Raw genomic sequence first — 23,849 nt, 5'->3', positions numbered from 1 at the left:
AATGACCCCCCACCCACACACACACACCCTCCCAGGAATGACCCCCCACCCACACACACACACCCTCCCAGGAATGACCCCCCCCCCCACACACCCTCCCAGGAATGACCCCCCCCCACACACCCTCCCAGGAATGTCCCCCCCCACACACACCCCTCACAGGAATGTCCCCCCCCCACACACACACCCTCCCAGGAATGCCCCCCTCCCACACACACACTCCCAGGAATGACCCCACCCCCCCACACACCCTCTCCAGGAATGACCCCCCCCCACACACACACACCCTCCCAGGAATGACCCCCCCCTCACACACACACACCCTCCCAGGAATGACCCCCCCCCACACACACACACTCCCAGGAATTCCCCCCCCCACACACACCCTCCCAGGAATGACCCCCCCCCCACACACAAACCCTCCCAGGAATGACCCCCCCCCCACACACACCCTCCCAGGAATGACCCCCCCCCCACACACACACCCTCCCAGGAATGACCCCCCCCACACCCACACACCCTCCCAGGAATGACCCCCCCCCCCCACCCACACACCCTCCCAGGAATGACCCCCCCCCCCCCACCCACACACCCTCCCAGGAATGACCCCCCCCCCCACCCACACACCCTCCCAGGAATGACCCCCCCCCCCCCACCCACACACCCTCCCAGGAATGACCCCCCCCCCCACCCACACACCCTCCCAGGAATGACCCCCCCCCCCCACCCCACACACCCTCCCAGGAATGACCCCCCCCCCCACCCCACACACCCTCCCAGGAATGACCCCCCCCCCCCACCCCACACACCCTCCCAGGAATGACCCCCCCCCCCACCCCACACACCCTCCCAGGAATGACCCCCCCCCCCCCCAACCCCACACACCCTCCCAGGAATATCCCCACTCTCTCTGGAACAAACCTATCAAATGTAACTTTCAAAAACAAAACTTTTAAAAAAATTTCCTGCTGATCGGTTTGTTGAATTGCTTTTGTGTAAGATGTGAATTTGCTTCCAGTTAAACCTGTTCCACAAAATCCTGGTGTTGTGCGATTTTTAACTTTACATCCAAGTTGTTCGACTGGGTGAGGCGGTGCAGGGTTCTGAGCAAACCTCCAGGGATATTCCCAACCAGGCTCAGGCACCCAGGGCCCACAGGTATAGTCAGATCCTATAGGGTCGACAGGGCTGTTTCTGCTGTTGTATTTTCCAGTGTTGACGTTGATGCCAGATAAGCTCTTCAGCTTCATTTCTTCGAGTCAGAGAAAGTGAGGACAACAGTTGCTGGAGAGTCAGAGGTCGAAGAGTGTGGTGCTCGAAAAGCACAGCAGGTCAGGCAGCATCCAATGAGCAGGAGAATCGATATTTTCAGGCGTAAGCCCTTCATCAGGAATGTGAGAGAGGTGTTCAGGGATAAATAGGAGGGTGGTGTGGGACTGGGGGATGGTCAATGCAGGTTGGGGGTGAGGGGTGATTCCACCAGTACAACTGAACGGCTTGCTATGCCACTGAGAGTCACACTTAGGCCCAACCAGGTGAAGATGGCAAATTTCCATCTGTGAAGGGCATTCATGGACCAGATGGGTTTTCCAACAATGGTTGCATGATTCTTAAATTGATAATTCCAGTTCTTTCCTTAGTTGAATTCAAATTCCACCATTTGCCGTGGTCGGATCTTCAATACACTCAATGACTTGGCCTCCACGCCTGAGTTCCACAGATTCGTTACTCAATGACCAACAAAATTCCTCCTCGCTTCAGTTCCAAAAGGTTGTCCCTTCACTCAGGCTGTTCCCTTGGGACCTCATTTCACCTCCCATTGGATACTAAACAGAAATCTATCAGTTTCTGACCTTGAATGTACACAAAGACCGATCTTCCACAGCTCACTTTAGCAGTGAATTTCAAACGTTGACAATCGCAGGTCCCAGGAGAAAGTGAGGCCTGCAGATGCTGGAGAGTCAGAGTCGAAGAATGTGGCGCTGGAAAAGCACAGCAGGTCAGGCAGCATCCGAGGAGCAGGAGAGTCGACATTTCGGGCATAAGCCCTTCATCACAGATCCCAACTAATGGAACAGCAGTTACCCATTCACTCCGAGGAGTTCTTCACCCTGAGGCACCCCTTCAGCTGAAGGCAGACAGCACTCAGACAGGAAAGCACGATAAATTACTCAGGATCAAGAACAGAGTCAAATAGCACTTTCAGAAACACACCCTTTGGCCCAACCCTGTCCATACCGACCAGATATCCCAACCCAATCTAGTCCCACCTGCCAGCACCCGGCCCATATCCCTCCAAACCCTTCCTATTCATATACCCATCCAAATGCCTCTTAAATGTTCCAATTGTACCAGCCTCCACCACTTCCTCTGGCAGCTCATTACATACACGTACCACCCTCTGTGTGAAAACGTTGCCCCTTCGGTCTCTTTTTATATCTTTCCCCTCTCACCCTAAACCTATGCCCTCTAGTTCTGCACTACCCTATTCTAGAAAGAGACCATTCAGCCCAGCCAATGCGTGATCCTATCCCCTCCTCATTGCTCGTTCAGGTTCATCATTGTAACCCTCCATCCGCTTGATCCTAATTTGCTAATCACCATGTTCAGGGAGTTGTTATTACACACCCTCTGGAGCCGGGGGGGGGGGACCCTGAACCCGGCCCTCCCTGTCCAGTGATAGGGACACTACCACCGTGCCGCTCATTTTAACAACAGCCGGCTTCACATTCTCCACACCCTCAGGCTAGAAAGGACTGTTTTTAAGAGTGACATTTCTCGAGGCAGTTGCCTGTTGGGGTGTGTTTGGGTCTGAGGGCCCTCACCCCCCACCCCCTGTCTGTTCATCCTCACCATCCCAGGGCTAAACCCGGTCTCTAGGACCCAGGAGACACCCATTAGTCTCGGGTCACTGTCGATGCCCCGCCCCCGGAAGTACAGTTGATGCCCCGCCCTCTTCTCCAGGGGGTGGGAGAGGATCTGCTCCAGAGAGGGGGACAGAGACAGAGAGACAAACACAGAGACAGAGACAGGGACAGGGACAGGGACAGGGACAGACAAACAAACAAACAAACAAACACAGGGACAGAGAGGGGGGACAGACACAGACACAGACACAGACACAGACAGAGAGACAAACACAGGGACAGGGAGGGAGACAGACAAACACAGGGACAGAGAGGGGGGACAGACACAGACACAGACACAGACACAGACAGAGAGACAAACACAGGGACAGAGAGGGAGACAGACAAACACAGGGAGGACAGAGAGGGGGACAGGGAGGGGGACAAACACAGGGACAGAGAGGGGGACAGAGACAGAGAGACAAACACAGAGACAGGGACAGGGACAGGGACAGGGACAGACAAACAAACAAACAAACACAGGGACAGAGAGGGGGGACAGACACAGACACAGACACAGACAGAGAGACAAACACAGGGACAGGGACAGACAAACAAACAAACAAACAAACACAGGGACAGAGAGGGGGGACAGACACAGACACAGACACAGACACAGACAGAGAGACAAACACAGGGACAGGGAGGGAGACAGACAAACAAACAAACAAACAAACACAGGGACAGAGAGGGGGGACAGACACAGACACAGACACAGACACAGACACAGACAGAGAGACAAACACAGGGACAGGGAGGGAGACAGACAAACACAGGGACAGAGAGGGGGGACAGACACAGACACAGACACAGACACAGACACAGACAGAGAGACAAACACAGGGACAGGGAGGGAGACAGACAAACACAGGGACAGAGAGGGGGACAGGGAGGGGGACAAACACAGGGACAGAGAGGGGGACAGGGACAGACAGAGAGACAAACACAGGGACAGGGAGGGGGACAAACACAGGGACAGAGAGGGGGACAGGGACAGACAGAGAGACAAACACAGGGACAGGGAGGGAGACAGACAGAGAGACAAACACAGGGACAGAGAGGGAGACAGACAAACACAGGGACCGGGAGGGGGACAGACAGAGAGACAAACACAGGGACAGGGAGGGAGACAGACAGAGAGACAAACACAGGGACAGGGAGGGGGACAGGGATAGGGACAGACAGAGAGACAAACACAGGGACAGGGAGGGGGACAGGGACAGGGAGGGGGACAGACAGAGAGACAAACACAGGGACAGAGAGGGGGACAGGGACAGACAGAGAGACAAGGACAGGGACAGAGAAGGAGAGAGGGACAGGGACAGGGACAGAGAGGGGGACAGGGACAGACAGAGAGGCAGAAAGAGTGAGGGACAGGGAGACACACAGAGGGAGAGAGTGAAGGACAGACAGAGAGAGAGAGAGAGAGAATGGAGTCAGTAACGGAGGGAGATACACAGAGGGAGAAAGTGAGGGACACAGTCACAGACAGAGAGAGAATAGATTCAGCAACAGAGACAGAGGGGGGGACACAGAGGGAGAGTGAAAGGGACACAGACACAGAGAGAGAGAGAATGGAGTCAGAGACAGGGGAGGAGACACAGATGGAGAGAGTGGGGGACACAGACACAGAGAGAGAGAGAATAGAGACAGAGGGAGACACAGACAGAGAGAGAATGGAGTCAGAGACAGAGAGGGACGCACAGAGTGTGTGGATGGAAGGGAATGTGGTGCAGACACTCAGAGCCTTGGGGTAAGTCATAGAGCCGTAGAACCATTCAGCACGGAAACAGACCCTTCAGTCCAACTTGTCCATGCCAATCACATATCCTAAATTAATCTAGTTGCATTTCCAAGCACCCGGCCCATATCCCTCCAAACCCTTCCTATTCATATCCCCATCCAGATGCCTTTTAAATGTTGTTATTGTAGCAGCCTCAATCACTTCCTCTGGCAGCTCATTCCATACACACACCACCCTCTCTTTTAAAAAAAAATTACCCCATAGGTCCCTTTTAAATCTTTCCCCTCTCACCTTAAACTTGAGTTCGGGACTCGACTCCCCTCCCCTCCCCTCCCCTGGGGAAAAGACCTTGTCTATTCACCCTTTCCGTGCCCCTGGTGATTTTATAAACTTCTCTAATGTCACCCCTCAGCCTCCGACGCTCCAGGGATAAAAGCCCCTGACCTGTTCGGCCTCTCGTGAAAACTCAAAGCCTCCAGAAAGGCACAGTTGGCAAGAGCTTTTGATCTGAAGCAGAAAGTGCTGGACCAAAAGTTTTAAGAAGTACCACAGACGCTGGAAATCTGAGACCTGAGGGTGCTGGGGAAGCTCAGCAGATCCGGCAGCGCGTCAGCTTCAAACAGTACAGGCCATTCGGCCCACTGTGAGCGTGCTGACCGTAATGCCATTCCAAACTAATCCTACCTTCCTGCACATGAAACCTTCACTCTGTGTCCTCTCTCCTCAGAGGCGGGCAGACCTGAGTTTCTCCAGCATTCTCTCGATTTCACTTTGTTGGAGATGCTCTGGTAGGGGATACGATCTTTTGCAATTATTTTCAGCTCGGTCTGAGTGAAGTTGCCTTTGCACGTACCCCCCCCGTGTCTGTGTGGGTTTCCTCCGGGTGCTCCAGTGTTCTGCCACAGTCCAAAGATGTGGTGAAAAGGCCATGGTGAATTGCCCCACGGTGTCCAGAGATGTGCAGGTTGGGAGGGTTAGCCATGGGACACGCAGGGTTACAGGGATAGGGTAAGAGGCTGGGCTCGGGTGGGATGTCCTCTGGAGGGCCGGTGTGGACTCAAAGGGCCGAGTGGTCTCTTCCTGCACCTTGGGGGTTGTGTGATCGGTGAGGGGTATCGCTGGTCGCGTTCTCAAGTCTCTTGTTTCCCACCCTGTGCCTTTCAGGTCCCCCGGGCCGCTGGTCGAAGAGGGCGTGCTTTGCCAGGCAGCGAGCGAGGGTCCATGCTCCCTCCACTTTACCGCCCTGTGTTCCTGGCTGGCATCTGAGCTGAAGTCCATAAGCCTTCTGGAGGAATGCATCACCCCCATGACGGGTGAGCGAGCGCGGGGTCCTCTTTATTTGGGAACAAGAGGAAGGAAAGGCCTCACGGCTGTCGGGTTGTCCGTAAAGATCACAGCAAGGTTCCCTCAGGCCATCTCCTAATTGTCCCCCCCCCCCCCCCCCCCATCTCCTCCATCACAGAATCATTACAGTGCAGGCCATTCGGCCCATCGTGCCAGGCTTTATTACCCATAGTGCCACTCTCCTGCCCTTTCAAAACACACCATTACTGTTCAAATAATCATCCAGTGCTGTCTTGAAAGTTGCCAATCCCTGCCCGGATTGAAATTCTAGCAATCAAGGATGTCTGCAATCTGGAGAAAAACAAACTATTAAAATCTGGAATGGGGGGGGGGCGACAAACTCTTTGCTGATTAGAGCCATATGTGACACACAGGAAGGTGGTTGTGGTTGTTGGAGGTCAGTCATCTCAGCTCCAGGACATCTCTGCAGGAGTCCCTCAGGGTAGTGTCCTAGGCCCCCAACCGTCTTCAGCTGCTTCATCAATGACCTTCCAGAAGTGAGGATATTTGCCGATGATGACACAATGTTCAGCACCGTTCCTGACCCCTCAGATACTGCAGCAGTCCGTGTTCAAATCCACCAAGATCTGGACAATATCCAGGCTTGAGGGGAGAGAGTGGCGCTGGAAAAGCACAGCAGGTCAGGCAGCACCCGAGGAGCAGGAGAATCGACGTTTCGGGCAAAAGCCCTTTGTCAGGAATGAGGTTTGTGGGCCAGGGGGCTGAGAGATAAATGAGAGGGAGTGAAGGTGATAGGTCAGAGGGGGCAGTGATGGACAGGTCTGGAGGGCGGTGCCGAGTTGGAGGCTTGGGACTGGAATAATGTGGGGGGGAGGGGAAATGTGGGTATCCAGACTTGGGCTGACAAGTAGATGCCACATCAATGCCAGGCTCTGAATCACCAATCGCAGATGATCTAATCACCGCTCCTTGACAATCACTGAAATCCCCTACTATCAACATCCTGAGGGTTACCATTGACCAGAAGCTGACCTGGACTTGCCAAATAAATACGATGGTTACAAGAGCAGGTCAGAGGCTGGGAATACTGCAGCGAGTAACTCCCCTCCTGACTCCCACAAACCCCATCCGCCATCTACAAGGCCCAAGTCAGGCGTGTGAGGGAATACTCCCCACTTGCCCCTGGATGGGGGCAGCTCCAACAACACTCAAGAAGCTCGACACTATCCAGGACAAAGCAGCCCCCCGCTTGATTGGCACCACACCCACAAACGACCCCTCTCCTTCCTGATGCAGACAAGATAGAAAGGTTTTCTCTGATTCTAAACTGCCTGTGAAGGCGTGCCTCAGAATATTTCACTGTGTTTTGGGAAAGAGATACTGACGGTGGAATCGCTATCCAGAGGCCCCAGGCTTAAGTTCTGAGGTTCAAATCCCACCAGGGCATCCAAATTCAAGAACCAAACCTGACATCGAAAGGTAGTTAGAGTGATGGTGATCAGAACAACCAATTGTTATAAAAACCCCAGCTGGCCCTTCAGGGAAGGAAATCTGCCGTCCTTACCTGGTCTGGCTTACATAGGGCCTAAATACGCCACTGGATGATTATTCAAATAGAAATATTTAAGGTTATGAGGAGAAATCAGGGGAGTTGCACTAAGTCAGTATGCTCATTTAACCAGCTGATGGGCTGAATGGCCTCTTGCTGCCCAGTAACTCTGCTCCCGTTCTGTCATGTGACTCTAGACCCACAGTGACTCTTAACTGCCCCCTGAAATGACCCAAGTGGTAATGCACTTGCTGAAGGGGTGGGCAGCATGTACTGGTTGTACCAATGGGCACCCACATCCTGCAGGGGCTGTACAGAGACAACTACGGGAATGGAATTTGTTGTTGTGATACAGGCCTCAGTCAGGCCTCTCGTGATGGGATCTGGGGACTCCAGCTCCCTCCACCCCTCGGAGAGATCCTCATACATCCCACCCTCAGGATATTTGCTGCAGATTACAGTGTGTGTGGGGTGGGGGTGGGCGAGAGGGCAGTTTTGGGGTGGGGAGAGCGTGAAGGGGAGATGCCAGCCGGGCACACTCACTACCCATGCAGCCTGATGCCGTGGCACTGCCCTGATGGTCTCACATGGCCTGGTGCCCCTGAAATGTGTTAGAAAGTGGTTGACCCAGTGGAGTGCTCTCTCTGCTCCCCCCCCCACTGCCCCATAACCCCTCCCCTGCGCCCCCCCCCCCCCCGAGTGATGCAGTCAGCTGGTCAGTGAGGGTGGAGGTGAGGAAAGGCTGTTGGACGCCCAGCCCCACTGGCATTGGGGCGTGCCAGTGATGATTCTGCCCGTACCGAAGGACAGCGCTGCACCCATGGTGGGGGGAGGGGGAGGGGGGAGAGGGCTCTCCAAAGCCCCTTCAGGGTAACCCAGGGCGATTAATGACAATTCTGTCTGGGGAATCATTCAGCAGTCGGAGCTCTGGAGTAATGCGGGGAGACTCTGTGAAGGGAGTGGAGCTGAACACGTCAGTCAGTCAGTGCTTGCAGGACAATAGCAACAGCACCAGACGGGCACTGACCTGTGGGACACTCTCCCTCTTCCCCCCCACGCAACAAGAGGCTGGTCTCTGAAAGAAAAGTTGAAGCGATCCACAAGGAACATTAGTGTCGTTGGTGGGGGGAGGTGGAGGGGGCAGGTGGAAGATAGATAAACACAATTGAGGCAGCATTCTGATCAGGTTAAATTGCAGAGCCCGCTTGATGGGCTGAATGGCTGTTTTCCCTTCCCTTATCTCACCCGCCAACCCCTCCATACCCCTCGCCTCACCCCAATTCGGTTGCTATGTGGCACGTGGCACAGGCAGTGTGGGTCGGGTGGCCTTTGGTGGATCCAATCCGACTCACTCACAGGCTCCATTTCCACTCTGTAGGCCCTGAAGATTCGGAAACCTTCCAACTGGAAGCCAGCGGCTTGGTGAATGAGTTGCGCTGCCCCTATCTGTCACTCACCACGGGCGATGTGACCTCCAGGCTGAACAACAGAGAGAGTTGTCTCCAGCTGCTGTGTAAGTATCTGACGATGTGTTGGAGAGACAGGGCGTGAGGGGGAGAAGCTAGATCCCACTGTGTAATGGAGGTGGGGGCACGTGTGGGATTGCCAGTGGTGATGGTGGTGGTGGTGGAGAGTGCCCACACTGTACTCGTAGCACGGTACCCACCCTGGAGTTCATCGTGGACAGACACACTGAGGCCTAATCTGCCGAGCCTGAGGCCTAGTAACTAAAAGGAGCAATAACACGGATTAGCCAGCCATTCCAGAGCTAGCTCCTGAACCAAACTCTTCCATTCCCCTTCTTTCCCAATTCACAGATGGTGGATCAGAAGGGTATAGACAGGGTGGATAGACATAAGCTTTCTCCCAGGGTGAAGGATTCCATAACGAGAGGTCATTCATTGAAGGTGACCGGTAAAAAGTCTAAGGGGGTTACACGCGGCAAGTACTTCACACAGAGGGTGGTAGGTGCCTGGAACGCGTTGCCAGCAGAGGTGGTCGAGGCAGGCACGGGAGATTCATTTAAGATGCGTCTGGACAGATGCATGAATAGGTGGGGAGCAGAGGGATACAGATCCTTAGGAATTGGGCGACAGGTTTGGACAGTGGATTTGGATCGGCTCAGGCTTGGAGGGCCGGAGGGCCTGATCCTGGGCTGTACGTTTTCTTTGTTTTTTTTTTGTAGTGGTTTCCCGTCCTGTGATTTTCTACAGTACGGGGTGACAGAGGAACAGAACTGTCATGTTATAACAGAAGGACCTATGTGGTGTTCAGAGTTAGATCCAATACTCCAGCTAAGGCCACAGACATCCACTCCCTCCACCACTGACACTCAGGAGCAGAAGTGTGTGACATCCATAAGATACACTGCATATAATAAGGGAATCAGTGATGGGAATATCATTTTGAAGGCCGTGGGGATGTGACTTGCTTCTCTCTTGTCAGAAGTGACCATTTGATTGGCACAAATATTACTTGCTGCTTAGACATAGAGTCATACAATACAGAAACAGACCCTTTGGTCCAACCAGTCCATGCCAACCATAATTCCCAATTAAACTAGTCCCACCTGCCTGCTCCTGGCCCATATCTCTCTAAAGTTTTCTTGTTCATGAACTCACGACGTGTCTTTTAAAGGTGGTAGCTGTGCCAGCATCCACCACTTCCTCTGGAACTTCATTCCACACACGAGCCACTCTCAGGCTAAAACAAAGAAAAATTTCCCCTCGTGTCTTTTTAAAATCTCCCTCCTCTCGCCTTAAAATTCTGCCCCGAGTTCTTGAATATGCCCTCAGGGAACAGACTTCCGCCATTCACCCTCTCCATGCCCTTCACGATTTTGTAAACCTCTATAAGGTCACCCCTCAGCCTCCGACGCTCCAGGGAAAACAGCCCCAGTATAGAGGACACTTTAGCGATCAGTGCTTGCCCTCCAGCTATTCACAACATATATTCATGATGTAGGTGAGGGAAGTGCATATAATTTCTCCAAGTTTGCATTTGACACACAGTTGGGTGAACTGTGAAGGGGATGCAAAGATGCTTCAGTTTGATTTGGACAACTTGAGTGAGTGGCGGATGGCGTATAATGTGGATAAAGGCAGGGTCATCGCCTACGGTAGTGAAAAGCAGGAAGGCAGACTGTTACCCGAATGGTGATGCGCTGAGAAGGGGTGAGCTGGGACAAGACGACACGGTGGCACAGTGGTCAGCACTGCTGCCTCAGCGCTAGAGACCTGGTTTCAATTCCTGCCTCAGGCGACTCTCTGTGTGGAGTTTGCACATTCTCCCCGTGTCTGCGTGGGCTTCCTCCGGGTGCTCTGGTTTCCTCCCACAGTCCAAAAAAAAATCTGCACATTAGGTGAATTGGCCGCGCTAAGTTGCCTGTAGTGTTAGGTGAAGGGGTAAATGTAGGGGAATGGGTCTGGGTGGGTCGCTCTTTGGAGGGTCAGTGTGGACTTGTTGGGCCGAAGGGCCTGTTTCCACACTAAGTAATCTAAATCTAATCTAAAACCTGGACTCCTCGTGCTCCAGTCGCTGAAAGGCAGCAGGCAGTGAATGGGATGTTGGCCTTCGTAGCGAGAGGATTCGAGTCCAGGAGCAGGGATGTCTCACCGCGATTGTCTCGGGACCTTGGGGAGACCACACCCTGGAGTATGGTGGTCAGTTTTGGTCCCCTTATCTGAAGGAGGATGTTCTGGTGATAGAGGGAGTGCAGCGACGGAGGGTCACCAGACTGATCCCTCGGACGGCAGCACTGAGGAGAGTTTGAGTCGGTTAGGACTGTACACACCGGAGTTTGGAAGAATGAGGGGCGTTCCCGGAGAAACCTGTGAAATTCGAACAGGTTAGGTGCAGGAAGGATGTTCCCAATGGGGCCACAGTCGAAGGCTACACGATCGTTCACTTAGGACTGAGATGAAGAGATACGATATTGAGTTCAGAGACAGTGCGTTCCTGTTATTTAAAGAGCAAAGCCGGTAGGTGGAGGGAACGCTGAATGACTGGAGAAACTGAGGTTCTGGTTAGGAAAAGGAAGGAGGCGTACCTCAGCTATAGACAGCTGGGATTGGGCGAATCCCTCGGAGTACAACGGCAGCAGGAGAATAATCTGGGAAATCAGAGGGACAAAAATAAGCCATGAGATAGCTTTGGGAAATAGGATTTAAGGAGAATCCAAAGAGATTCCACAAATACATTAAGGCCAAAAAGGTAACTAGGGAGAGAATAGGGCCCCTTAAAGATCAATGACGCCATCTATCTGTGGAGCCACAGGAGATGGGTGAGAAACGAAATGAATATTTCACCTCAATATTTACTGGGGAGAAGGGCTTGGAAGCTCGGGAGCTTGGGGGAAATAAACAGCAATGTCTTGAAAAGTGTCCATGTTACAGAGGAGGGAGTGCTGGAGGTCTTAAAATGCATAAAGGTGGATAAATTCCTGGGACCTGGCCAGGTATTTCCCAGAACTTTGTGGGAAACTAGGAAGTGATTGCTAGGCCCCTTGCTGAGATATTTGCATCATGGATAGTTACAGGTGAGGTGCCGGAAGACTGGAGGTTGGCTAACGTGATGTTGTCTAGGGAATTGAGTACAGGAGTTGGGTCATTATGTTATGGCTGTACAGGACATTGGTTAGGCCAGTTTTAGAATTCTTGAGTTCAACTCTAGCCTCCTTGTGTTCAGAAAGATGCTAATCCTCATTATTTAAGAAGGATGGTAAGGACAAGCCAGGGAATTATAGGCCAGTAAGCCTGATGTCGATGGTGGGCAAGTTGTTGTAGGGAATCCTGAGGGGACGAGATTTATATGTATTTGGAAAGGCAAGGACTGATTGGGGATAGTCAGCATGACTTTGTGCGTGGAAAATCGCGTTTCACGAGTTTGATTGAGTTTTTTGAAGAAGTAACAAAGAAGATTGATGAGGACAGAGCAGTAGATGTTGTCTATTTGGGCTTCAGCAAGGAATTCGACAAGGTTCTCCATGGCAGACTGGTTGGTGAGGTTAGACCACATGGGATCCGGGGATGCTAGTCAATTGAATACAAAGTTGGCTTAAAGGTAGAAGACAGAGGGTGGTGGTGGAGGGTTGTTTTTCAGACTGGAGGCCTGTGACCAGTGGAGTGCCACAGGGAGTCCACTGCTTTTCATCATTTATATAAATGATTTGGATGTGAACATACAAGGGATAGTTAGTAAGTTTGCAGATGACACCAAAAGTGGACCGTGAAAAAGGTTACCTCAGAGTCCAACGTGATCTTGATGAGATGGGTCAATGGGCTGCGAAGTGGCAGATGGAGTTTAATTTAGATAAATGTGAGGTGCTGCATTTTGGAAAGGCAAATTAGAGAAGGACTTTATACATTTAATGGTAAGGTCCTAGGGAATGTTGCTGAACAAAGAGACCTTGGAGTGCAGGTTCGTAGCTCCTTGAAATGGAATTGCAATTCGATAGGATAGTGAAGAAGACGTTTGGTATACTTTCCTTTATTGGCCAGAGCATTGAGTACAGGAGTTGGGTCATTATGTTATGGCTGTACAGGACATTGGTTAGGCCAGTTTTAGAATTCTTGAGGTCAACTCTAGCCTCCTTGTGTTCAGAAAGATGCTAATCCTCAAAGGGTTCAGATAAGGTTTACAAAGATGTTGCCAGGGACGGAGGGAGAGGTTGAATAGGCTGGGGCTGTTTTCCCTGGAGTGTCGGAGGCTGAGGAGTGATCTTAACAAGGTTTATAAAATCATGAGGGGCATGGATAGGATAAATAGACAAAGTCTTTTCCCGGGCGGGGGGCGGAGTGCAGAGTCCAGAACCAGAACCAGAGGTTATAGGTTTAAGGTGAGAAGGGAAAGATTTAAAAGGGACCTAAGGGGCACCTTTTTCACGCAGAGGGTGGTACGTCTATGGAATAAGTTGCCAGAGGAAGTGGTGGAGGCTGGTACAATTATAGCATTTAAAAGGCGTCCGGATGGGTATATGAATGAGAAGTGTTCAGAGGGATATGGGCCAAGTGCTGGCAAATGAGACTAGATTAATTTATGATATCTGGTTGGCATGGACGGGTTGAACCGAAGGGTTTGTTTCTGTGGTGTTTAACTCTATAAATGTCCCCACCCAGAGAGTGGGGGAGCCTGTAGAACTCTCTGCCACAGAAAATGGTTCAGACCAAAACATTGAACGTTTTCAAGAAGGAGTTAGATAGAGTTCTTTGGGATAAAGGGATCAAAGGGGACCGGGAGAAAGTGGGAACAGGGCACCGAGCTGGATGCTGAGCCCAGATCCTAGGGTATGGTGGGGCAGGCCCGAGGAGCTGAACGGCCTCCTTGTGCTCCAGTTGCCCGTGTTCTTGTGCCACTGGGCGCCAGTTGATGTCTGTCACTTTGGTTTCAGTGTTCCTGGGCTCGGAGCTACTGGCAGCTAGAATCTTGCACGCCAGGAAGCCCTTGGCGCAGTGCCAGGTACCGAGGGACGCTGGCGATGGTGATTACAACGAGATCCTCAAAGAACTGCAGCCTCTGTGCCAGACGTTGGGTATGGCTGAACCCACCCGAGACACCCCTGTGCCCCAACTCTTTAGAGACCTGGAAACTAAAGTAAGGAGCCTGGAGACATTTGGGGTGGGGGTGGGGGTGGGGGTGGGGGTGGGGGTGGGGGTGGGGGTGGGGGTGGGGGTGGGGGTGGGGGTGGGGGTGGTGGTGTGGTCGGAGGAGCTGTCAGAAGTCCCTTGCGATTTAAAATGATATGAAACATCGCAACGTTACATTTGTGGTTGATTTCCTTAAAGGTTTCAGCCCTCGTTTATCTGTTGTTTGCCGAGAGTTCAGTTTGTTTGTCAGATGACAGGCGCTGGGCCATCATGTTATAACTGGGCAAGACATTGGTGAGCGCTGCGTACAATTCTGGTCGCCCTGCTACAGGAAGGATGTTGTTAAACTGGAAAGGGCGCAGTAAAGATTTACAAGGATGTTAACGAAACCGAAAGGTTTGAGTTATAAGGAGTGGTTAGCTATACTGGGGCTCTCTTTCTCCCTGGAGCGTCAGAGGCTGAAGGATGACCTTATTGAGGTTTATAAAATCAGGGCAGGGTCATGGATAGGGTGAATAGCCAAGGTCTTGGGGGTGGGTGGGGGGTCCAAAATGAGAGGGCATAGGTTTAAAGTGAGAGGGGAAAGATATAAAAGGGGCAACTTTTTCACACAGAGGGTGGTGCGTGTATGGAATGAGCTGTAGAGGACGTGGAGGAGGCTGGTACAATTACAACATTTAAAAGATGTTTGGGCGTGAATAGGGAAGGGGTTAGAGGGATGTGGGCCAAACACAGGTAAATGGGAACAGTAATGTTTAGGAAACCTGGTCAGCATGGACGGTTTTGGGCCGAAGGGTCTGTTTCTGTGCGGCTTTGAAAGTGTCCCCGTGAATTGTTCACTCGGCAATCGACTGTGTTTCCCTAAGGAGGTAGAGCCGAGCTTCACAGGACAGTGAGCGATGTAACCTGTGAGGGTGTCTTTAATATGAACTTGTCTGTGTAATACACCTGCGGTAGGTCTGTGTGTGTGTAGACACAGACATGTGTAGACACAGACATGTGCAGACACAGACATGTGCAGACACAGACATGTGCAGACACAGACATGTGCAATGAGGAGGCATGGAAATGCATGCTGGGAAGGGGCCAACTCTGCACGTGTGCGATGAATGAATCCACCCTGTGTCTAACCCACTCATGGGCGGCACAGTGGCACAGCGGTTAGCGCTGCTGCCTCACAGCGCCAGAGACCCGGGTTCAATTCCCACCTCAGGCGACTGACTGTGTGGAGTTTGCACATTCTCCCCGTGTCTGCGTGGGTTTCCTCCGGGTGCTCCGGTTTCCTCCCACAGTCCAAAGATGTGCAGGTTAGGGTGAATTGGCCATGCTAAATTGCCCGTAGTGTTAGGTGAAGGGGTAAATGTAGGGGTCTGGGTGGGTTGCGCTTCGGCGGGGCGGTGTGGACTTGTTGGGCCGAAGGGCCTGTTTCCACACTGTAAGTAATCTAATCTAATCTAACCCGTTTGAATATTTGTTTTCCAGCTCCGAGATGTCAGTGCCGGGTTGCCGGAGGGCGGAGTGGGAAAAGCCCTGCTGAGCAAGAGCCTGGGGCCGGAACAATGGGTACGGTGTCACCTCCGGCTGTCTCTCTGTAACCTTTGCAAAGAACGATGGCCAAATGGCCAATGCTGTCTGAGCTACTCCCACCCCCGCCCCCCCACGCAATCCCCCGCCCGTCCAGACCCTCTCCTGCACTGGGCAGTGTTACCCGGGTGGGAATTTCCTCATTCCCTGTCACCAACACCACCTTCATGGGGTGGGGGATGAGCACCAGCCGGTGTCCCCACGCCCCGCCCCTCCTGGGTAAGAGAGTGAGTCCATTCCCGGCAATTCTTAGCTGAGTCTGAGTTGGGGGGGGGAGGGGCGGGGCATCTGGTGCCATTCGCCTGAGGGTTGTTGGTGCCCCTTGACCTGAGGTGCGCGGCAAGGCGTGAATACCGCCCCCCCCTGGGGTGCCCACCTTGGCCGGTTGCCAAGGTGGAAGTTGGGCATTGCCCGGTTTGAGTGGGGGTGGGGGGGGGGGAAACAGGGGACGGAAGGTAATCCTGTCCCAAGTGCCCATCATGACGACGTCCCACAGGCGGCAGCCTTGCCAAGCCCCCCCCCCCCCCGGTAGGAATAAAGGGCGAAGAAGGATCCTCACTAACCCTGCCATATTCCTTGCCACAGGAGAACCTGAAGGAGATCCATCAAGCGCTGAGTGTTGAGTACGTATGCCGTCGGCAGATGCTGATCACTCGCCTGGACGTGACAGTGCAGTCGTTCCACTGGGCCGAGGGAGCACAGGTTTGCAATCTCCTGAGCCACTCGCCTGTCGGTAATGCGGAATAGCCCTTTCCTCCTTGCCCTTCCCATAACCTTGAGTCAGGAGCTATGGCCCTTTGCGCCTGCTCTGCCCATACACTCAGATCAGCTGAAGTGAATCCTCCAACCCACCTTCCCAACCTTCCTGCTGGTCTCTCACAAGCTAGGGATAGGAGCAGGCAGTTCGGCCCACCAAACTTGCTCTGTCATTCCATATGATAGCGTCATACAACACAGGAACAGACCCTTCAGCCCAGCTTGTCCATGCTAATCAGATTTCCTCAGCTAAACCACTCCCATTTCCTACATTTGGCCCATATCCCCCTCAACCCTCACACACCTGACCAAGTTTCTTTTAAACGTTGTAACTGCACCTACATCTACCACTTCCTCTGGCAGCTCATTCCATACACGTACCACCCTCTGCGTGAAAAAGTTGCCCCTTAGGTCTCTTTTGTATCTTTCCCCCCTCACCCTAAACCTATGCCCTCTAGTTCTGGATTCCCCACCCCAGGGAACAGACTTTGCCTATTTATCCTGTCCATGCCCCTCATGATTTTATAAACGTCAATAAAGTCACCCCTCAGCCTCCAACAGTCCAGGGAAAACAGCGCCAGCCTGTTCAGCCTCTCCCTGTAGCTCAAACCCTGGCAATATCCTTGTAAATGCCTTCTGCACCCTCGGCTGCTCCTCTATCTCAATGTTATTTTTGTGCTTTTTCTCCATAGCCCATTGATGTCTTTAAAATCTAAAAGCTTATCAGTCTCATTTTTATTTTGAATAGATTTTAGTGACCCAACCTCCACTGTCTCCTGTGGTAGAGATTTCCACAGGCTCACACCCCGCAAGAAATGGGGAGTTGATGGCCTAATGTTATTGTCACGGGACTGTTAATCCTGAGACCAAAGGGACCTGGGTTCGAAACCTGCCACGGCAGACGGTGCAGTTTGAAAACTCCACAGAAAGAAAATCTGGAATTAACAGACTAATGCTGACCATTGCCGACTGTCGGAAAAACCCAAACTAATATCCTTTAGGGAAGGAACTCTGCCATCCTTACCTGGACTGGCCTACGTGTAACTCCAGGCCCACAGGTGACTTTTAACTACCCTCTGGGCAGTGAGGGATAGACAATAAAGGTTGGCCTGTCCAGAGAGTGCTGCCTCGTGTGAATTAAGGGAAAATAAATCTATTCCCCCTTGCCTTGAAAGTATTCCACTTAGCAGACAGAGAGAGTGCAGGAAGTGTTCCATTTAACAGAGAGAGAGAGTGCAGAAAGTGTTCCATTTAACGGAGAGAGAGAGAGTGCAGGAAGTGTTCCATTTAACAGAGAGAGAGAGTGCAGAAAGTGTTCCATTTAACAGAGAGAGTGCAGAAAGTATTCCACTTAACGGAGAGAGAGAGAGAGAGTGCAGAAAGTGTTCCATTTAATGGAGAGAGAGTGCACAGAGTATTCCACTTAACGAAGAGAGAGAGTGCAGAAAGTATTCCACTTAACGGAGAGAAAGAGAGAGAGAGAGTGCAGAAAGTGTTCCATTTAATGGAGAGAGAGTGTGCAGAAGGTGTTCCATTTAACGGGGGGAGAGAGAGAGAGAGAGACTGCAGAAAGTATTCCACATAACAGACAGAGACAGTGCAGAAAGTGTTCCATTTAACGGGGGGAGAGAGAGAGAGTGCTGAAGACTTCCCATCTTCTCAAGGGGAAAACAAAGGTTTGCCTTGTCTCTGTTTGAAATGAGTGAGCCCTGATTTTTAAACAGTGACCCCTGGTTCCGGACTGTCCCGCACAAGTGGAAATGTTCTCTCCACATCTAAATCTGCCCTGCCCAGACCCCTCAGGAATTTGAGAATATTTTTCCTCCTTTAGCCAGTGATACTTGTTAAGATTGTCACATAGAATTATAGAATCCCTACAGTGTGGATGCAGGCCATTCAGCCCATTGAGTCCACACCGAATACCCAGACCCACCCTTCATTTTCCATGGCTAACCCACCTTACACATCCCTAGACACTAAGGGGCAATTGAGCTCAGTGGTTAACGGTGCTGCCTCACAGCACCAGGGACCTGGGTTTGATTTGATGTGCAAACTCCACATTCTCCCTGTGTCTGCGTGGGCCGCCTCCGGGTGCTCCGATTTCCTCCCATAATCCAAGGGTGTGTAGGTTAGTGTGGATTAGCAATGCTACATTGCTCCATAGTGTCCAGGGATGTGTAGGTTAGGTGGGTTAGACATGAGGAATGCAGGGTTACAGGGATAGGGTAGGGAGGTGAATCTGGGTGTGATACTCTTCGGAAGGGCAGTATGAACTCAGTAGGCTGAATGGCCTGCTTCCACACTGTCTGGATTCTATGATTGGGGAATGCAGACCTTGGTGGCTCCATGAGGTGGTGACCTCACCTCTGGAACTGAAGGGTGTGGGTTCAAGTTGCATCCCCCCCGAGTGACATGAACTCCAGACCCTGCTGCCCCAGTCAGATGGGGTTAAAGGCCAAGCTGCCTTTGAGTAGGGGTGGGGAGGTGCTGGTGGTTGGAGTTTAGATAAAGATTGTGGGGCGGAGGGTGCAGTCATAGAAGTGGATGTCACAAGACATGTGACCGATCGGCGACATCTCTAAAGCAGCCAATCTCCTGGTTAAGGGGATGGCTGGTTGTGGGATCTTGCTGTACGTGTCACTTGCCGCGCTTCCCACCTTGTGACTGAGAGGGCGCTTCACAAGGACGTGATTGGCTGTGACAGCGTTTTGGAAGACCAGGCCCAAGCGGGACACTGAGTTTGGGGTCAGTAGGTGAGAGGAGCTGGAAAGAACGGATTTGCGGGGTTGGTGGGGGGGGGGGGGATTTATTTTTGATCTAACGATTGGGTGGTGGACCTTCCAGTGAAACTGTCCATGAACAGAGCACGTGCTATTTCCGAATGAACGGTCAGCAGGCAGGATGTCACCATGTCATGTCGAGGGAGTGGGACAGGCCTCGTTGTCATGGCAGCCTCCGCCATGTTCCTCCTTGTCCTTCTGTCTCCGGTTGTTTCCGGCTGAAGGGTGTTTATTTTCTTTCGCCCCTGTGTTTCAGCAACACGGAGCTGTGATGCGGCAGCTGTACCAGCCTCTGAGAGAGGCCCTGAGCGCCAGGAGCAGGGTAACTCTGGCCCACTTGCTGTCTGCTCGCGAGGACCTGTCTGTCATCACCAAGACCACCAGCGAAAGCAGCCGGGAGAGAACGGCCTGCCCCGTCAACAAGGTAATTGGTGGGGGGGGCAGGATACCAGCAGGGAATGGGGCAATACCAGCAGGGAATATGGGGGGGGAGGTGGATACCAGCAGGGAATATGGGGGGGAATGCCAGCAGGGAAAATGGAGGGAGGTGGATATCAGCAAGGAATGAGGGGGAGAGGTAGTGATCAACAGGGAATGGGGGGGGTGGGGGAGGGAAGAGGAGCATTGTTTACCTGACAGGACTGTTGAGGCTGGGTTGTGAAGTAAATATTCAAGGCTTAGAGAGAGACAGAGATTTTAAATTGGGTGGGGAGTCTAGAGAAAAGGCTGGAAAGTGGAGTTATAGAGATCTATAGCACGGAAACAGACCCTTCGGTCCAACTCGTCCATGCTGACCAGATATCCTAAATTAACTTAGTCCCATTTGCCAGCACTTGGCCCATATACTTCTGATTCCTTCCTACTCATAAACCCATCCAAATGCCTCTTAAATGTTGCAATTGTACCAGCCTCCACCACTTCCTCTGGCAGCTCATTCCATACACGTACCACCCTCTGTGTGAAAAAGTTGCCCCTTCGGTCTCTTTCATATCTTTCCCCTCTCACCCTAAACCTATGTCCTCTAGTTCTGGACTCCCCGACCCCAGGGAAAAGACCTTGCCTATTCATTTTATCCATGCCCTTCATGATTCTATAAACTTCTATAAGGTCACCTCTCAGCCTCCGACGCTCCAGGGAAAACAGCCCCAGCCTGTTCAGCCTCTCCCTGTAGCTCAAATCCTCCAACCCTGGCAACATCCTTGTAAATCTTTTCTGAACCCTTTCAAGTTTCACAACATCTTTCCGATAGGATGGAGACCAGAATTGTACACAATATTCCAACAGTGGCCTAACCAACGTCCTGTACAGCTGCAACATGACCTCCCAACTCCTGTACTCAATACTCTGACCAATAAAAGAAAGCATACCAAACACTGCCTTCCCTATCCTATCTACCTGCGACTCCACTTTCAAGGAGCTATGAACCTGCATTCCAAGGGCTCTTTGTTCAGCGTCATTCCCTAGGACCTTACCATTAAGTGTCTAAGTCCTGATAAAATTTGCTTTTCCAGAATGCAGCACCTCACATTTATCTGAATTAAACTCCATCTGCCACTTCTCAGCCCATTGGCCCATCTGGTCCAGATCCTGTTGTGCTCTGAATTGAGGATGAACAGATCAGTCAGTATCTCATTTAGTTCCAGCACAGGTCAACGGGCTGAATGGCTTACCTCGGCTCTTATGTCTTATAATCTTGGTGTCTGTCATCACCAAGACCACCAGCGAAAGCAGCAGGGAGCAGGGAGGTGGAGGAGGCAGTACCAAGAGAGGAAGGTGAAATACTGACAAATGACCAGGAGCAGGACAAGGCTGGCAAGGCGCTAGTGCCTGTTTGGTAACTGGGGGTCACGTTTATTCAACCCCGGGGGGGTGGGGTTTGGGCTTGATACCGTTCCTGAGCACGTGTCTTTGGTTGCTCAGGTTCTGATGGGGCCTGTGCCAGATCGGGGAGGGAGACCCGGTGAGATTGAGGCACCCATGCCCACCTGGGAGGACCGACGGAGAGGTGGCAGCGCTGGTGGGCGCAAACAGAAATGGAGGGGCAAAGGGCGGAAGCACAAATGAAGCTAAACCGGGAGCCGATCCTCTTCACCCTCTTAAGACCGATGGAGGAGCCACTTCCCCTAGGGCCTGGATGTGAAAATACTGAAGTGGCTATGTAGAGTTAGGACCTAGAGCTCCTTGGACTGGGCTGAGAGAGAATGAGTGTGTGCGTGTGTGTTTGTATGTGTGAGAGTGTCTGTGTGTGTTTGTATATGTGAGAGTGCGTGTGCGTGTTTGTATGTGTGAGAGTGCGTGTGTGTTTGTTTGTATGTGTGAGAGTGCGTGTGTGTTTGTTTGTATGTGTGAGAGTGCGTGTGCGTGTTTGTATGTGTGAGTGCGTGTGTGTGTATATTTGTATATGTGTTTGTATCTGGGGGAGAGAATCTTTTTGTACGTGTGTGTGAGAGAGAGAGAGAATCTGCTTGTGTTTGTGTGTGTGTGTCTGTGTGTTTGTGTCAGTATTTGTGTGCGTGAGAAAGAGTCTGTGTGAGAGAGCGTGCAAGTCTGTGTGTGAGAATGAGTATGTGAGAAAGAGAAAACGTGTGTGAATGTGTGTGTTCTGGACTGATGAAGGGAGGTCGGTATAATTTAAGATTAAGCCACCGAAATGATGGGTACCACGATTGAGCAATTAACTATGTGCTGGGCATTTGAGACCCTCTGACAGTGGGAGGTTGAGGGAAGAGCTGGGTGAATCCATTCTGTATTGTTAAACCATCTTTGCGCTTGGCTCACTGTGTGAGAGAGAAATCTCAAACCCTTCTCAAATACAAGTGACCAACAAGTGCTTCGAAATGTGGCGTACAGAGAGCTCGGAAAGAGTGCGTCACCTGGTCACACTATTAGAGCCACCCATTTCGATGCCTATTTGGACAGAGAGCAGGGATTTTACTCAGGGCTGTTTGTTTGTCCAGCACCTCTCCGAAATAACTCTTAGCCTTTGTCACACACCCAGCTTTCTCTGTATTCTCGGGAAAAATAATTTTGGTTAAATCTTCAACATTGCTGGGAAAAAAAAATGTGGAAGCGTTTCCTGTTGCACTCATCAGGATACAACTGCAAGAATGTCAAATCGCAAAAGAGGAATAACAATTTATAACGTGGGGAAAAGGCACTGACTTTGTTTTTGTCAAATTTTGGATTAATGAGTGATTTATTGCTTTTTATCTTGCCGACATGTTTTGGAAGTGCCCTATGGGTTCTTATGTTTTGTTCTTAAATCCACTTTGTCTTTGACAAGGAAGGGAATTGGCGCAGGGGGAGAATGGGGTCGGGTCACGCCCAGAGAAAGAAGATGTGTTGCCCTCTTGGGTAACTGTGTGCCCAGGTGCCAGTGAATGTCCTGCTGTTCGGTGCCATGGTTTCAGTTCAGCTGGTGCAGTTACTGGCACCTTATTGCAGAGGGCACCATTTGCAAATTTTCTGCAAGAATTTTTTTGAATTAATATTTGCTTTCTGTGTGTTTTCATTTGCTCCCCGCGAGCTGGCCTGCTTTTGATTTTGGATGCCGGGACATCTTTCTTTATAAAAACAAACATAAAACCAAATTGTTCCCTCGCTGTGTCCGTAAGATTTGTTTCTTTCCTGAGAGACTCTTTTCATGTGGGTTTACACACAAGGACTATAGACAATAGTAGGCCATTTGGCCCCTCAAACCTGCTCTACCCTCCCCTGCCGTTCAATAAGATCAAGGCTGATCTGATTTTAACCTCAACTCTACGTATCCACGGGTCATCTCTCTCCCCCTCGCTCATCGGGAATCTATCTCCCTCCGCTTGCAAACTGTTTTAAAGATCCTGTATCCACTGTCTTTCGAGGACAGGCATATGATGACACTTGAAATCAATAATAATCTGGAATTAAAAGCTGGTCTAATTTTACTGGTGGTGCGAAGAGATTTTTAAAAAAGCAAAAGCTAATGTACTGAGACATACTGGTCTTAGAGTCATAGAGATGTACAGCACGGAAACAGACCCTTCGGTCCAACCCGTCCATGCCGACCAGATATTCCAACCCAATCTGGTCCCACCTGCCAGCACCCGGCCCATATCCCTCCAAACCCTTCCTATTCATATACCCATCCAAATGCCTCTTAAATGTTGCAATTGTACCAGCCTCCACCACATCCTCTGGCAGCTCATTCCATACACGTACCACTCTCTGTGTGAAAAGGTTGCCCCTTAGGTCTCTTTTATATCTTTCCCCTCTCACCCTAAACCTATGCCCTCTAGTTCTGGATTCCCCCACCCCAGGGAAAAGACTTTGTCTATTTATCCTATCCATGCCCCTCATGATTTTATAAAGCTCTATAAGGTCACCCCTCAGCCTCTGACGCTCCAGGGAAAACAGCCCTTGCCTATTCAGCCTCTCCCTGTAGCTCAAATCCTCTAACCCTGGCAACATCCTTGTAAATCTTTTCTGAACCCTTTCAAGTTTCACAACATCCCTTTGATAGAGGGTAGACCAGAATTGCATGCGATAGTCTGCCATGTCTAGAATTCCTTTGGACCAGTCTCCAGCACCTTCATTCCTGAGTACTCCTGCTTTTTATAGTTTTTTTTGACCCTCTGTCAGAAAACCAACGCTTCACCTGAGGCT

General features: G+C 51.4%; 1 protein-coding gene across 1 annotated transcript; it reads left to right on the top strand.

Moving 5' to 3' along the window:
* Positions 1 to 4,125: 4,125 nt before the first annotated feature.
* Positions 4,126 to 22,808, top strand: LOC140454482 (protein FAM98A-like). Its single transcript, XM_072549261.1, has 8 exons — positions 4,126 to 4,659; positions 5,815 to 5,963; positions 8,883 to 9,017; positions 13,893 to 14,095; positions 15,571 to 15,651; positions 16,258 to 16,374; positions 19,465 to 19,632; positions 21,129 to 22,808. The coding sequence occupies exons 1-8, from the start codon at positions 4,337 to 4,339 to the stop codon at positions 21,270 to 21,272; spliced, it is 1,320 nt and encodes a 439-aa protein (XP_072405362.1). The 5' UTR covers positions 4,126 to 4,336; the 3' UTR covers positions 21,273 to 22,808.
* The last annotated feature ends 1,041 nt before the right edge of the window (positions 22,809 to 23,849 follow it).

The sequence above is a fragment of the Chiloscyllium punctatum genome, chromosome 29, assembly GCF_047496795.1.
Source record: "Chiloscyllium punctatum isolate Juve2018m chromosome 29, sChiPun1.3, whole genome shotgun sequence".
In the NCBI taxonomy this organism is placed as follows: domain Eukaryota; kingdom Metazoa; phylum Chordata; class Chondrichthyes; order Orectolobiformes; family Hemiscylliidae; genus Chiloscyllium; species Chiloscyllium punctatum.
Note: the sequence above shows the minus strand (reverse complement) of the source record. Positions and strands in the feature narration are given on the sequence as shown.